General features: G+C 40.9%; 1 protein-coding gene across 4 annotated transcripts in view; it reads left to right on the top strand.

Moving 5' to 3' along the window:
• ARHGAP9 (Rho GTPase activating protein 9) overlaps positions 1–17,559 on the top strand; it is a 160,527-nt gene that overhangs the window by 115,655 nt on the left and 27,313 nt on the right. For 3 of the 4 annotated variants that reach the window (XM_088465894.1, XM_088465892.1, XM_088465893.1), the window contains 7 exons: positions 3,441–3,561; positions 7,625–7,744; positions 9,358–9,456; positions 10,854–10,931; positions 11,931–11,984; positions 13,517–13,651; positions 17,171–17,276. In XM_088465894.1, coding sequence (XP_088322020.1) covers positions 3,441–3,561; positions 7,625–7,744; positions 9,358–9,456; positions 10,854–10,931; positions 11,931–11,984; positions 13,517–13,651; positions 17,171–17,276 — 713 coding nt within the window. The remainder of the gene's footprint in view (positions 1–3,440; positions 3,562–7,624; positions 7,745–9,357; positions 9,457–10,853; positions 10,932–11,930; positions 11,985–13,516; positions 13,652–17,170; positions 17,277–17,559) is intronic. The other variant, XM_088465895.1, reaches the window with a different exon arrangement.

Genomic DNA, 17,559 nt, shown 5'->3' with positions numbered 1-17,559 from the left:
TTCCAAAACAGTAATATTATGTGGCTTTTGAAGTGTGAATAAGTGTTTCTTTCTGAAAACAACCCTTATATATTACATTTGTAATATAAGCAACCAGGTAGTTTTAAAATATATATTTGTTCATCCAATAACTGAAACAAATATTTTGAAAATGTAACGTTAAAGCTAAATAATAATTAATTTGAGATCATGTTTTTATCTTAAACACACCGTAAGTGCTATTATTGGTTGTATTAAATTATTCAGTACATTCTTACTGAGGGCAGAAGCACAAGATGAATATTTAGTTTATACAATATGGCATGTATGTTAGGTGCTATAAACACCAACCACAGACAAACCTAACAGGAGGTGACCCCGCTTACATGTTGATCTGACCTCATGCTAACTGTCCCCTTGATCACCATCCCCATATAGCATTTGCCAGCATTACCCCACCAATGTAATGTGGTTATATGTCACAACTAGTTTTCAACACAGAGAACCAGTTAAACTGCAATAAGGTGGGGCTGATAGCTACACCATGGAGATGGAATGGTATGGCATAGCTGGTGATCATGGAAATGCTTCAGGGCTGGCTGACCTCACCTTATAATATATGAACTAGTTGTTGCCTGTCCTGTAAATTTCATTATTACATACACTGCAGTTATTTAGTTATGGGTATAAGTACATAAATAACATTTATTTTTGTACATTTCTGAATGATAAGGTATTGTAATTTATAATGATTAAAGCTCACGTGGATAATTCATAATTCCTTATGTTGTCTATTACTGATAAGCAATTGATATGATTGATGGTGAGAACTAAAATACTTAAATTGGCTCTGGGTAAATCCTGCCTAGAACGCAGTCCCCATACATATGGAGATAAGCTGGTGTGTATGAACGTAGCAGGATTGTTTGCAACTGGAGAAGTGTGATGAGGAGGCAAAGGGTATACTAACATAGGCCAACTATGGTAATGCCATGATTGTGTAACAACACAGACCAACACAGAGATGCATATAAGCCTGTAAAAGCTATAGGTGCCTCAAGGCAGGTGGAAATAAAGGTTGATGATGATGGCAGTTACCAGCTCTCTCAAGTCACTTCTGATTAAGTGTCTGAGGATTCACAGCTAACAAGTGCTTTTTTTGCATCGTTTGTGCATTTATAATTTTTGTTAATTTTCATTACCAACACAAATATTTTATGAAAATAATTGCAAACTTCTCTTAGATAAGGAGTGTGATCCACTTAGATATTAATCAGTTATAAAGTTTATAGTGGCTCATGATTAAGCTTAGAGCAAATATCTGCAAGCCACATACAGGGCTCCCTCACTGTAGTAGCAGCAGGGAAATATAGACAATCACAGTCCTGAGCGCTCCTTATATGAAATAGCCCATAAAAGAGGATGTTAACATCAATAATTATCTGGACATGTCTATAAGCCACGTGTGCGGCATTCACCTCACTTCACTTGAGAGAGCGGTTCCCTGTGTGGTGGGGAACACAGCCGCCTGTAGTCTGTCGCAGGAGTCAGTACATGTAAGAAGTGCTGTTGTCTCCAGCAACATTATGTCAGTGGGCAAGTTAGTGCAGAGCTTGTCCAAATACCGGTGTAAATTCAGTATGCACCACACATTGAGGGGTGAGAAGTGTTTAAGGCAGGGGTGGGCAATAAGTAGTCATTCAGCTGTTGTGGAACTACAAATACCAGCATACGCTGCCACAAATCTGCTATCAGGGCAGGCTAATACTGTGGCAGGTCATGCTGGGATATGTAGTTCAACAGCAGCTGGAGGGCCGCTTATTGCCCACCCCTGGCTTAAGGCATCCTTTTAGTACAAAACAGCATGGGCATACTTATATGTTACATATGCTGGACATAAATCTGGTGCATATGCCATGGGCACTGATCTGTACGCATTTTGTGCCTGCTTACTGCACGCGCACTTTTTCACAGTTTGTTTTATTGAACACATTTTATGAATGCGATATTAGATGTTATTGTGTTCAATTCAGCATCAGGAACATAGTATATGTACATAAAGCTCATAGTGTCAACAACAATACCAGAACCAAATCATGTGTTAGTAATATTAACAAAATGAATAATGTCTTCCACACTTTTCGTTCTACTATTGTGAATAAACTGAGCACTTTACCAATAATTAAAAAACAGTTTGCAAACCTTCTTCTCAAGTACATCTCTGGGGCCTGTGTGAGGATACCAGGGTAATGTTTAGCTCTCTTCATCCTCTCAGCCATTACGTTTGCCTGTAAACCAGCCTTATGCATTACAACTGGGTTTCTCCATACCTCTATGTGGGTTAAATAAATTACCCAGGCAAATAATGGGTGAAAGACACACCCATATATTATATGTAAATATTTGCAGCACACAATATTACCAGATGACCCACCTAGCAAATTACACACTCCTATTCCTAATAAGTGTCCACTTTGATACACTATTCCATGCTTAGTACTTCTCTACACATCTGGTATGAACTTTCCTTAATGCCTTCCTGCTATTGGTGGGTACATACAGCAGCAAAGTCTGTGGAGGCTTCAAAATCCACTTACGGCGAAACCATTGCTTCACTACAACCAGTATCGTCATGTTTTTAAACCCCATCGACATTTCCACTTACCAGTGACTGCATATAGACATTTCCTAGCTCACTGGCAGGCACTCTGCGGTGTGTGGCTCCAGCATATCTGCTAAAGCAGAATGTGACTCAGTGGGATGCCTGTTATCTGCATATAAATGCAACAGTCAGTAGCCACATTACTGTACACAAACAAAAGGCATGTTTACACTTTAGTGGCAGCTCCACCTGGCAGCATTTAAGAATTTTACAATGAACATAGAATACATACATACCATACTTGCTGACTTCTCAGAAGGGGGTCTCCGGGAGGATACAGGGGAGGGAATAACCTAGACCACCCTCTTCATGAGGCAGCAGAATTTATTTATTTATTAACAGTTTCTTATATAGCGTAGCATATTCCGTTGCACTTTACAATTTGAAATATTAATAGAACAAAACTGGGTAATAACAGACAGATATATAGGTAGAAAGGCCTTGCTCGCAAGCTTACAATCTATAGCAGAAGCAGATTCCTGGAGACTTACCTGGTTTTCCCGTTCAGGAAAGCCACCCGAGATTCGTGAGTCTCGCAGACTTTTCCGGGAGATAAGGCAAGCATGGGTGAGAAGGGATGTCCAGCATGCTAAACCCCTATTTTCAAGGTCCTGACACACCCGTTTTGTTACAGTCAGAGTCATAGGTTTTCCTAGACTACACACATGTGAGTTAAATAATGGTATATGAGAATTATATGTAATGTTCTCAAAACTAAAAATCATTGAAATAAGATCTGTTTGGTGGAGTCATCTAGAGAGGGTACTGTAGTCTAAACAATCTCCTTTTCTTCACGTAGGAGCGAGAAAATCCCCTGGATGAGATCATTTTAAGAAGAGCAAACAGTATGGAGGTCCTAGATGGGAGTGGTGGAGAAGAGGACCACCCTTTAAAGTCTAAAGATAGCTGGAAATTCTCATGTATGATGTAGAGATGAATAATTACTGTTAATGCTAAAAAATTTGAAATTTACATTATTCTTGCTTTGGAATCGGCCTGTAATTGTATGTATCAATATATCATATATGCAAGTTTTAGTTTGGCAAAAATGAGAACTGTAATTCTCCAAACTGTATATATGGAAGAAAATAACAAGCGGTGCTGAGTAGCGTCGATGTAAGAAAATATCTTCCTTATCTTACTGGATCCAGTAAATGGATGAAAGACACTCAGTTCTGCTGAAGAGTGCTCCACTTACGCATACAGTGCTGGATTAATACCATAATTTATATATTTGTGACTAAGAAGTTCCAGCCTAAAGTTATTGCGACCTGGTGTTTATTTAGAGACTTAAATTATTCCTTGATATCCTTGTACTGTTTAAGAGACTCATTTACCATATTAGACTATGGCCCTCATTCAGAGCCGTACGCTCTGAGCAGAGCGCACGCTCTGAATGAGGGCCGCCCTCCATAAAAATGGTGCGTCCTCCTGGACGCTCGTATAGCTGTGGGTCACCACCCACAGCCTATACGAGCGTGCAGTTTGATGGTCGCGATGGTCGTGACCATCGCGACCATCGAAACTGCGAGCCGGAGCCTGCGGTTGAGGTTTTCAACTGCAAGCCCCGGAGTGATTTTGGCTCTATCAGAGCCAAAATCACTCCCACTGACATCACTAGTGATGTCAGTGGGCCAGCTTCTGACGGGAGGCGTTCCCGTGGGAACGCCCCCGTCAGGGAGGCACGCCCACCAAAGGGGGCGTGCTGTCAATCAACATCGACAGCACGCCCCCTTTGATCAGACACAACGAGCGAAGGAAAGTCCTTCGCTCGTCGCGTCTGGCGCATGCGCACGACGGAGCTCCCGCCGTCGTGCGCATGCGCAGAGCACAACATCGACCCACTTGCGAGCGGACAGCCGCTTGCGAGTGGGTCTGAATCAGGCCCTATATGCGGTATTTTTATTCATAGATCATCATTCAACTTCCAGCCTCAAGTTATTGCCCACCTGGCTGATATTCAGTTTATCTTTTTCCTTCTGTAATCTTGGAATTTTTTTTTCTGTGACATAACAGTATTGACCAAGTATAATTTGGGTTTACCAAACACCACAGAGCGCTACTTCCTCCCCTCCCCCTCTTTTTCTTATTAGCACCATTATCCCTAAACTTTAATCCTAAACTTTAATCCTCATTACAGGGAACAGAGCTGCAGAGAAATCAGTAGCAATTCCTCCTGCCATGTGTAGGTAGCTTTCTATTTCCTGTCTGTCAGAGTCAGCTCAACTGAGAGAACCTCATTGGATCTCGCACCTGGCAGCTTAGTGATGGGGTTCTATTCCAGGGTCATTCCAGAGCCCACCTCTAGTTAAAAGAGGAATACGGTAAAAGTTTCTTTTAAGTAATAAATGTTATCTGTGGATACAATTGCAGCTAATCAGGATGATTGTTTCAGTGAGCTGAATAGTGAGGAATGTGGCTTTACCTGGGCCCGCTTGAAACTGCATTTCCACACATTGAAGTAATAGTAAAGAGACACTTACATCCAACTCTAGAGATATGTCCACATACACCTAACCTCAAATTGTGCCACGCGCATCACTAATGTGACAAAAGTATAACGCAGGAGTACCCTGAATACTGACACTGGCAATTCATGTAGCTTCTGTGAGTGACCCACTTGCTATTCTGAGTAAAAAGACAGAGGTTCAACATTACAAATTTCCTTTGTGATAAAAATACTAAAGTCCCTAATGCACTATAAGCAAAGTTGTATGTGGCTACGATGTGAAAAGATGCAAATATCAGCAAAAGGTACAAAAGTACAGGAATCGCTACCCATGGTGGAGCATATGTTGTGCCATGCATCTCGCGCCAAAGAGGATAGGTGCATGAGGACACATCTGTATACGATGCCCATGATCTCTGCCATCTCATAGCTGGCTTAATTATTAACAGGGCCGCAACTAGGGGGGTATTGGAGGTGCACGTGCACCGGCTGCGTTGCTGCACCTGCCGCCAGTATCCTCCAGCTCGGCTCCACAGGGACGCTGGCTGAGATTTTATTACAGCGGGCGTCCGGCTTGTTCCCTGCAGCGCTTCAGTAGCCGGATGCTGGAGTTCTCTCCAGCTTCCGGCTTCCATATGGGCACTATGGGAGAGACGCCATTACGTCTCTCACACAGTTCCCAGGAGCAGCCGAGTGGACCGGACGGCAGCGGATGCAGGAGCGGGGTTTGAGGTAAGTATTGTTTTTTTTGTGTAAACGGCACTACAGGGGCATTACTACGAGGGCATTACCATATGGGCACTACTACAGGGGTATTACTAGGGGCGGATTACCATATGGGCACTACTACAGGGGCATTACTATATGGGCACTACTACAGGGGCATTACTATGGGAGCATTACCATATGGGCACTGCTACAGGGGCATTACTATGGGGGAATTACCAGGGGGGGCGCCAAATTACTGTCTTGCCCCAGGTGACAAAAATCCTAGTTTTGGCCCTGCTATTAAGTCCTTTTTTCATGTTCCCAATAGCTGTTTGCACATCTACGCAAGATGGACAGCCCTTGAAACTGTCCCTTCCTTACCATTATCTCATTTAAATAATATTGCTCCACGAGATCAAAACTTGTTTTTTGCACTGCTCCACAAAGCTAGGCGCACTGGTGTGCCCACTTCATACTTCCATACCTTTCAAAAAGTGCCCTTGGTACTCCTCTTTGTTGTGCTCTTCCACACACTTTGCCATCACACTACATAAATCTTTGCAAATCCCGGTACCAAGGAGCACAACAGTCCCAAAAGTATTTTTGCCCATTTTGTGCTTCGTAAAAGAGGACCAGTGCCCTTTGACAGGGTTGTCTTAACAGCAGTGTAGGCCCTGGGCAAGGCAATGCATTGGAGCCCCTACACACCCATTCACGGGAAAAAATGTAAATGGTCACTAAAATTAAACCCTCCTGCATGCCCATCAGACCTCCCACATATGCAGAGAGACTCTGTCTGACTGGTCTGAAGCCGGCGGATGAAGTGAAACTGGGACTGAGATGAGTACTCGTCACTGGGGGGGGGGAGATGGGGTGGCAGAGGTTAGATCAGAATACAGTGCACCGGCAGCCGGCTTATAAAAATATCACAAATTTACCAACTGGCTGCAGGGGGGGCGGGTGGGCGGGCCCCTACAAGCTTCGGGCCCTTGGGCAACTGCCCTACAAGCCCAATGGAAGAGATGGCCCTGCCCTTTGAATAAAAGCAATAAATCTACATATTTCTATTCAACCTTTCACCCTGGAGTGAGGCCATAAAGGAAGTGCTGCTTTACACTGAGCGCTGCTCCCGGGCTGGCTTCCTCTGTACTCAAAGGCTGATTGAGAGGTGAACGCTATTTTGATTATTTTTGCAGTTGGCCAATGGTTGTTGATCTGCGCACATGCAGGAGTGCACTGCGCATGTGCAAATCTGGGGAAGCCGCTGCATGATTGTCCGATGTTCACGCAGTTGATCCAATGCTGATTCTACAGACGCAGCAGCAGATCACAGACTCCTGCATTTGACATCTTTTTCCTAAAGACACCTCCTGCGGCTTTTGCATAATTTCGCACAGTCAGTGTGTACATAGACGCAGCGGCTGTGCTATAGCGTCTCCACCTCTGCATCAGCCTCTCAGCCAGCACTTGAAAGACAGAAGAGCTGTTTGGAGAAAGCAGGCCAGAGAGAGCATAACTAAAGCTCCAAATGGAAACCTGTCCCTGCTTGCTAACAGCTCTCTCTTGTGGCCATTTATAAGTGTTGAATGAAAATGTTCCCCATAGTAAATAAAGACTTATTTAAATAGAATAAAGGAAATGCTTTAAATTATAAGCTCATATGGGCAATTGGCAACATTTGCAGTTTCACATTATGTTCTGTGATGTTGTGCTTTATGAATACTGCTTAATTTTAATATTATTATGAAAAAATACTTTCAATGTATTTACCTGCATCCTTTTTATTATCCATTCCATCTTCATTCTTCTTTCTTTGTCATACACAGTATCCTGGGTGAGCACTAATGTGGGAGGTGTGGATAAGATGAAGGTGAGACATAGGCTGAAGAAGATGCTCATGAAGAGACCTCCTCTACAGACCCTACAGGAGAAAGGGCTAATTAAAGGTTGGTTCGTTTGTTATTTGGATAGTTAGTAAGTAAGCCATCTCACATTGAACTAGATGGCTTAAAACAGACTAAGGGGCATATTTGTGAAGGTACTACTTACAAAAACTAAACATTGGCATGACATATGAAAGGGTGACCGCAGCCGATATCCCTCCATGTTTGATTGCAAAATCAGCCCCCCTTAATTGTGAAATTTACAAAGCTTCTTATTCCAGAGCTTGACCCCAGTAGCTAACTGGCATTAGCTCATAGCGGCCTATGGGCGATGATATTGCCTTTTTTTTCTGCGAGGGATCCACTATATCTCTCCCTGCTGGGCTGTACTGGTGCTTACGCAGCCCGACGGTCACGCAGTATTATTATGCTCGCCGAGTAAGTACACAAGATGATAGTGGTGGCTGTAACTTTTCTTCTTTTATGGGACAGAGTTTTCTCTGAAAGCTCTGTCCTGTCTCCAACAATAATAAATGCAAGAGAATACATTAATTTCCGCTTTGCAAGGTGAGGCAAAATTTTCACATCACAACCTCATTAAAATGATATATACTGTATGCCCCTAAGTTATTGTAATAATGATGCCTATAAACAGCTCTATTTGAACTGTTCTATTTTATTTCTTTCATAATACTACACATTACTTTTATTATGTCATTATATTAATTGACTGACAACACTGAGTAACTATTTTATTAGAAGGTGTTTATTATTTGGGTAGAAGACACCATTTGTTATTGTAAAAATAAATGTAGGGGCAGCGCCAAAGGGTGCCCAATCTCTGCAACCTAAGGAGAACTAGTGAGTTTCTCAATTTAACCCAAAATAATTAGAATACCCAAACATGAAATCTGGGCTGCAATTGGCAAAGGGATGATCCAACAAAAAATAGATAAACAATAATCAAGTGATTTATTAGCTAGCTAAATGGTGACAACTCACTATTGTCAAGGATAAATTAAATGTAAAAAAACCCCAATAATTTTCACTATTGTAGACAACAATGGTTAGATGAATAATTAATCATACAAATAATTTAAAAACACAGTATCACAGATTAAAAATCAGGCATTAAAATAAAGCATAAAAGAAAAATTAAAACTGCAACGTGTTTCACGGCACTAGGCCACTTCCTTAGGTAGTGGCTGCAGTCAACGCCTATCTGAGTAAGTCTAGTGCCTCCCGAAGAAAAGTGTAAGGGCGGACCTCAGGGGCAAAGACCTGCAACACTCCAAAGCTGGACCCCTGGGTGCAGGATGATCTACACTTGCCGAGGTGAGTATTCAACAGGGACAGGAGGAATTTTTAATCTTAGGGCCAACATAGGAGGCGCCACACTCCGAGTTAGGTTAAAAAGCGTCCATACCAGATGCACCGCCTACCGGAAGCATCCATATCAGATGTACCGCCTACCGGAAGCCTGTGAGAACATTTTAAAAGTAAATTTTAATATTGTCAGAGTGGAAAATGTCAATGAGCTCTTTTCAGTGGTCAAATTTTGTGTCTCTGCAAAACAGTTTTATACAGAAAATATATCTGTGTTTTGTCAACACTATGTTCAATAAATATAAAAATCTGGTTTTAAATTGTTTAATAATCTTTCTTTTACTTCATAGATCAAGTATTCGGCTGCCGACTGGATGCTCTTTGTTATCGAGAACACAGTACAGTCCCAAAGTTTGTGCGACTTTGTACAGAAGCTGTAAATGAAAAAGGTACAAAGTATCATTTATACATATTATTTTCTTTCAGTTTAGTAGAATAGTGGAGGACTCACTATAGAGGTCTACATGAATTCTGTAGAATTCTGCGGAGGTGTACAGTATATAAAGATAGATTTTAGAATTAGTTTTAAAAGTTACATACATATATTTTGATTATTATTATTACTATTTTATGTTCTGCCCTGCAGCATTCCCCTCTGCTACTGGTATATATTTAACCAGTGCCACACAAAACAGACATTGTTAATATAAATACTATAGCAACAGCACATCAGTATATTTACTAATTTACTATCTATGAAGATTGCGGCTCAGTGTCTTCTAAACCATGGTGACATCCCTGCAGGCGGCTGCCAGCGCATGGCATGGCAGCCATTTTCCTAGCGATTTCCCTACTGCGCATGTGCAAGAAGCCGGGAAAATGGCCACGTTTTCCAGGCGTTTTGTGTAGTGCAACTGCAGCCGACATGAGACTTCAGAGAGGTAAGTATAAAAAAGTATGGGCGCGGTGTGTGCCCCCCTGGACCTTGGGACCTGTGTGCTACTATTATAGATACGTCCCTGGGCAGCCGGGCAGAAGCTGCGGCTGCGGGGAGAGATGAGATTAGTGTGCAGCACTGCCGATGATCACTGTCACAGTGAGTGACAGTGGTTGCTGCGGCTGGCTAAACCAACACAGCGGCCGCCGCTAGACCATCACCACAGACACACCACACAATGTTATGCATGTTACATCTATCGGGGGCGTGGGGTGCCCTCCAGTGGCCGGCGCGGCACCACTAGGCAGCTGCCTAATGGTAGAGCCGGCCCTGGATGGATAGATAGATAGATAGATAGATAGATAGATAGATAGATAGATGATATATAACAAAGACTGCTCACTCACCAATTTCAGCAAATAATTATACACACAAATATATATACAGAACTCATGGCTGAACACATCACATCTGACTCATTGCCCAGAAATACGAAATGTAGTGGTAATTAGCATTGCCACTATGCACGAGCTAACTTACAGCACATTAACCAACATGCTGGTGGAACCATAATTCCCATCAAGTGAATGCTTAATAATAACTCACATTATCTGCATTGCATTATATGTATCATAAATTAACACCACCAGGTGCTACAGGTAGTATTCATCAACTGTAGAAATGGTTTGGACTCAGTTCAGAACAAAGGTTTGTTAATTCAGATAAAAAAACAATGTTTCTGGCATATCCAAAGCCCTTTCCCCAGTGAATAACTCTTACCCATTATATATACATGTAGCAGTGGGTAACACCTCTCTTTCTGATAATATTGCACACCCCGAAATGATGTTTGTTAACTGCTACAGCGTATTCATCCTTCTAAAACTTGTTCTGTTCTGTCTATCCTAGGGCTGGATGTAGATGGGATTTACAGGGTAAATGGAAACTTGTCCATCATCCAGAAACTCAGGTTCATTGTAGACAGAGGTAAGTAGTTTTATATGGGAGACTGGCAGTTCATACTTGTATGAGAGACTATAGGGAGATATACTAAGCCTTGGAGAGTGATAAAGTTCCGACCAATCAACTCCTAACTGTCATGTTACAGGCTGTGGGCCCGATTCAGACCCACTCGCTAGGATGCGCTCGCTCGTAGCTGCCGATGTTTTGCAATGTGCGCATGCGTATGCATCACAGTGCATGCGCAAACTAGTCCATGCGATCGGGAAGTGTTCGCTCGCTGCGCATAGCCAGCCCGGCAGAATGAGTGACAGCACAAGCTGTTTATGGGTGGTAACGGGTTGGTCGATGAAAATGGGGGAGTGGTGATGCGAACGCAGGCGTGTCTTGAGCGTCCTAACTCCGTTTCAGAGGCGTGCATAATCAAGACGGAGCGTCATAGTACACGTCACATGGCAGTGCTTGCGGTAGGGTATGGTCAGCCACAAGTGCTGCGTTCGCTTCCGATGGTACACAATGGTACCGATGGTTGCATACACATCCTGGAGATGACGTGCATAAGTGGGCGTCTTAAGACACACCACGATCACACGCCAAGACATAGTGGGCGTGCTAATGCCTTGCCATTTGACCGCCTGCCTTGCTGTGGGTGCGCCGGCTTTGCATACGCTGGGTGCGAGTGTACACATCTAGCGAGCGGGTCTGAATCGAGCCCTGTGTTTGGAAAATGTCAGTTAGGAGCTGATTGGTTTATCTCTCTCCAAGACTTAGTACATCTACCCCCTATGAATATGGCTTATGAGTTGGTAATATAAGTCTATTTCCAGTGATTACAATGTAAAAAAAAAACCCTGATTGGTAGCTGTCCCTCTTATGTGTCAGATTACTGTTCTATTCCACCAGTATTAATTTAATACAAGATTAACTATATTGTAACATTTATACTTCTCCCAAGCACAAAAACAGGATGCACTCTACTTCTTTAATCCTTTTAATTGATTAGAAGGCTGACCTGTTATTTTACAGAGAGGGCAGTAACAACGGATGGACGCTACCTTTTTCCGGAACAGCTCACCCAAGGTAGCCCTTTGTGTTGTGGCCACATGGCTGTGTATGCTCCAGCTTATGTGTCCACGCATGTTGCCATATCTGCCATAGCCGTCCGTGTCTGCCAGTAATGTGTCTGAAGTTGCCGTGCTGTTATTGACTTCTGCTGCTCGATAATAGCTTTTCATATGTGTTTGTGTGTCAGTGGTTCTGACTAACCTCATTGGTCCAAAGGATACTGCTATGTATGGTTAGATAATTAGCTTGGACGGAAACAAATGGGCTTTGTTCAACAAAGTGATTTATGGAGTCCGAGGTATAATCATTGCCATTACCAACCAGAATCAGAAGCCAGCGCCTCTGAACAGCACCAGCTTTCTCTGGTTATCAAACTGGACCCACTGATGCTAAATCTACAACATGAATTATTTTCATATATAAGGAGAAGAGATATAGGATTCCATGGAGGATGTTGCCAATGTGTAGTAGAAAATGCTGCATTGTTTAAGGACTTTTGTAAACTGTACCCATCACTTCCCAAAAATATTCTAAACCAATAGTTATGGTGTGTGATATCGCTGGTCCCCTTCTTGCATTGATAGCCTTCTTCTTCCTGAATATTTATATATGTGAGTGATGGGTGTACTTCAAGGAACCAGTGATATTGTGAATGAGAACAACATCGAATTTGTTTTTATTATGTTTATTTTAAAGTTATGTTTATATGTTAATTATATAATATGGCTTTGGTTTGACTTTATTATCCTAACAAATTCTTCTGTTTTGTCTTTCTCTGCATTCTCTTTGCTCTGTTATTATGTATATGTCCAGGATAGAATTCTATTTGATTGATTACAGCTCAGTGTATTCCTTCATAATGTATGTGTGGCTTTGTGAAGTAATTGCAGTACTGTCCCTATTGTTGTTATTGTTCATTTAGTGTTATGTTGAATTCTTGGCAATCATGGATCACACAAACCATTAAACTAAAGCGTGACACTGTCAGCTACTGTTTATAGCAAACAACCATTGGTCCGCTCAGTTCATGGTCCTGTAAGGGGTGCTAAGACGATTAAGAGAACTAAAAGATGCAGCGATAAGTACCTGATTCAGAGATGGACGAAGTAGCAGAGCAGCTTATGTACTCAGTGGCTGTGCTAGAATATGCAAACGGCACAATATAGACATTATGCCCCGTATTTGTAAATTTATAGTCTATAAAGAAAAAAAAGCTGTGGCTACTATGCGCTGAACAAATATGATATTGGTAAAAATTAAAACCATAAAGGCGCTGGCATGTTGCGATCATTTAGGGGACGTGTTGCAGCCAGCAACTGGCCCCGATGCTGCATCTTTGGATGTAAGCGGTGGATCTGAGAAGCCGGCAGTGGGCGTCTTTTTACAAAAGACACAGACGGCCTTTGCGTCTATCTCTGAATCAGGCCCAATGTATATTGTTAATAACATTAAAATATTTTTAGTTAACAGAAAATAAAACAATGCACATTATTTACCCTACACGTTGTCTGTAAGATGTTTATAATGGGATACCGTGTATTGTGCAGAGGAGAAGTTGGACCTGAACAGCAGTGAGTGGGAAGATATTCACGTCATCACAGGTGCTCTGAAGATGTTCTTCCGTGAACTTCCTGAGCCTCTCATTCCTTTCAGCATGTTTGATGAATTTGTGTCCGCTGTTCGTAAGTAGATCCTACATTATAATAGAAAGGTCATAAACCCATACATTACATAGATGAAATGAGATACCAAACAACTTTGATAACATTCTGGCTATGTTGATTCAGCTGCACATACTAGTCCACAGCAATGTTCCTTCTAATGATTATATCTGTCTATGTTTAACTGAGACAGATACACAAAAATGAGTATAATTCATGCAATATAAAACTGATAATTATATTTGTAAGAATAATAATCACCACAACATTAAAATAAAAATCAATATATATCCCATAAGTCTTACAAATACAAAGTAGTGGTGCCCAGCAGCCAGATCAGACATAGGACGAGATGTAATAGAGTCCGAGTATTTGGTGTGAGACAAACTCAGACCCTGTCGCACATTTAAAGGTCCAAGTTTGTCTCAAAACTCGGCAAATGTAGTAGCCTACAAACTTGGTATTATATATTATGCGAGTCTGGGAGAGTTTGTTCCTATTAAAACTCTGACCTCTTGATGCGACCAGCATTAAAAGGTCTGAGTTATACAGAAGCCTTCACAGATCCGTGAGATCCGTGAAAGCTTCTGGGTATAAAAAAAGTAGTAACATTAAAAACAAAAAAATTAAATTGTTACAGGCGCGATGAATAAATTGCAGCCATTTATAAAAGCATTAGCTCCGTACCAGTTACAATGAAGAAGACACACTGTTAAAAAATTTTTACATTTTGTATCTCATACCTGCTCCTCAAACATATGTTACAAAGTGAGCTTAATGATAAAAGAGCAGAGTATCTCTAACACTTGTCACTACTGAAAATGATGTGATTTCTGAGCAAAAGACATACTGAATGATAGGTTAGTATCGGTATGGTGGAAGGGAGACATACACTGGTGGCCAAAATTGCGGACACTTTTTGAATTTTGAATGTTTTTCAACTTCGAATGCTTATAAAAACTGTTACATTTCATGCAGTGCAATGATTCATATATCAAAAGAAAGGAAATTCAATGCTGAATTCAACACAATAAACAAAGCTCAAATATTTGTAATACAAGGGAAGTTATGCAGTGAAAACAACACTTAGGGTGAAAATCCCTGTGTACTTATGATGTTACTGTCCTATCAGTATTTTGTTGGGTATCCTTTATTTTTCAAGACAGCAGCACAGCGACATGGCATTGAGCCAAGTAATGTTTGGAGCTCTTCCTTCTTTTTTATGTGGTGCCATGAGACAATTATAGCCTCAATTAATTGTCTTTTATTGGATGGACGCCTCAGATATACCAGTTTTTTCAAACAGAACCACAAATGTTCTATGGTCTTCAAGTGTGGGCTGTTTCCTGGCCATCCCAGCACCTGTATGTCATTCTCCGTGAACCCCTTTGTGTATGTCCGTGCAGTATGACAGGGAGCTGAATCCTGCTGGAAAAAGAATGGGGCATTATATGGAAAAAGATCCCTGATAGAAGGTAGAAGTTTTGGTTGTAGGATGGTGTCAATGTACTTTCTGCTGTTCAGTGTGCCATCTATGACATAAAGGTGGCCTACAGCATCTGCTGTCATACATGCCCAGATCATAACACTTGTAGGATTCTTTGTTGTCACTTGAATAAAATCTGGATGTACCTCTTCCCCGATGCGACGTCTCACACATTTCTCCCATCACTACCAAATATCGATATCTTAGTTTTGTCACTCTATATCACTTGTTTCCACTGACCTTCTGTTCATGAAATGTATTATTTTTCCCACTTTATTCGTTCTGCCGCTGCTTTTTATTCAGCAATGGCTTTTTTCTGGGAATCCTACCTTTTAGGCCAACCTCCGTTAGTCTTCTCCGTACCGTTCTTGCACTGACAAAAACACCAGTTGCACTCAGTTCACTGCTAATGGCCGCAGATGACATCCATCTGTCCCTGACGCAAATTTGTTTTATTCTCCTATCAACAGCTGTTGTGCACTTTTTCCGGCCTTTTCCTTCTTTGTTTTGTATAGATTCTGTTTCCTGATAGCATAAACAAAACTTTTGTACTCCTGATGATGTCACATCCCCACCAACTTTTCTCGCAATTGCTGCATATGAAAGACCATTTTCACGTAACACCACAATCCTGGATCTCTTCCTGGGTGACCAGTCACCACTTTGCCTGGACGACATTGTTGTATTTATTTTTTACACCGTCGTTAGCACTAAACAATACACACAAACATCCAACCGTAATTGCACTTCAGTAACCAACTTTATTCTGCAAAATGAAACAGCCAAACTGACCTTTCCCACCTTTGAACAAGACCTTGCACCTGCTCATAAATGATAGCTGATTGGTCCTCAGAATGATGATTCCGATTGACTGGTAGTAGCTGTTACTGCAATCCGCTTCTTGAATCTCACGCATCTGTACTTTTTTGTCTGACTGAAAGTAGCATAACTTCCCTTGTAATGCAAATATTTGACCTCTGTTTATTGTGTTGAATTCAGCATTAAATTTCCTTTCATTTGATATATGAATAATTGCACTGCGTGATGTGAAGCAGTTTTTATAAGCATTCCAAGTAGAAAAACATTCAAATTTGAAAATGTGTCCGCAATTTTGGCCACCAGTGTATATAAGTGGTGGTTATTGTAAAACCGCGGGATAATGTATAACGGTTGTGTAATAAAGCTCTAGCTCTCCATTTACTGTATGAAGGATACACTGTTAATGGTATTAGTAACCTTTGTGTCTCATACTTTAAAAGTAAATTTATATCATTGCTACTAATTACATAAGTAATAATGCCATAAAGTGAACTCAGTGGTATATGAGCAGAGGAAATCTCAGACCAATACTAGTCAGGAACAATAACTGAGGACATTACATAAACATTCGGTCAAGCACAATAAATAATGTGATGTCATATGACCAGCGGTGAAAGGAATTTTAATCACCTTTTCTGTATATTCTGTCACACTTTATCTATAGTAAATTTAGATTTTATGACTATTTTGCTAGATTTCAAACATATTTTAATAAAATAATTAATAAAGAGTCAACTTTTTACTATTCTTCCAGAGAATAAGATATAATTGATAGAATAACCTAATAAGTGCACAGGACCAAACTATTTTTCTAGCTTTTTTCTTTGGGAATTGAATAGTACATCTTCAAGAATTTCCGGGAGCACCTCTATGAAAAGTTATTAACGACAAATACATTGTAAACTAAATACATATACTGAATATAGTTTAGAGTTTAGGTCATTAATAATAATTTCTCTGGATAAGAAATGTAACTTACATCCTTACCGGTACTGGACCACAATTGGTTGGTTGAGATGGAGTGAGAGGTTTGCTGGATATATTACAAGTTGCAACATGAATTGAGGGGCACAATGTGTGCTGTTAAGAAATTGGCAATTCAAATCGATTAATAAGTGAATAATTAAGGATCAAGACTGTTTCAGAGGTTAACAAGGCAGAAGAAATATAGATGAGGTTCTGTGCTACCTGTAATATGCCTCCCCTATAAATAATCCTAATTTTTCTCTTAACAGAAATTCCAGACATAGCAGAGAGGGTGGAGACCATGAAAGAGCTAGTGAGCAACCTCCCTGAACCAAACCATGACACCTTGAAATACATAATATGCCACCTGAACAGGTATGATGTCTGTGGGATTACTGGCATACATGGAAAAGATGAGGCTAGTAACGACATTTGTTATAGGAGAAGACACAAAAATAGGAGCGCTATCCCTGAAAACCTCAATATTGAAAGCGTATAGGTGTAAATTGACACAGCATATACCGGTACTTAAAATATTAATAAATGCTGATAATGATATTCCAAAGACAGGTAAATAAAAAAATCTTTATATAGGAAGAGAAAGATAAACCAAGAGTATAAGGATAAATTAAAAACACAGAAAAATAAAATTAAAAAT

Source organism: Taudactylus pleione, unplaced genomic scaffold (assembly GCF_031769625.1).
Source record: "Taudactylus pleione unplaced genomic scaffold, aTauple2 ptg000065l, whole genome shotgun sequence".
In the NCBI taxonomy this organism is placed as follows: domain Eukaryota; kingdom Metazoa; phylum Chordata; class Amphibia; order Anura; family Myobatrachidae; genus Taudactylus; species Taudactylus pleione.
Note: the sequence above shows the minus strand (reverse complement) of the source record. Positions and strands in the feature narration are given on the sequence as shown.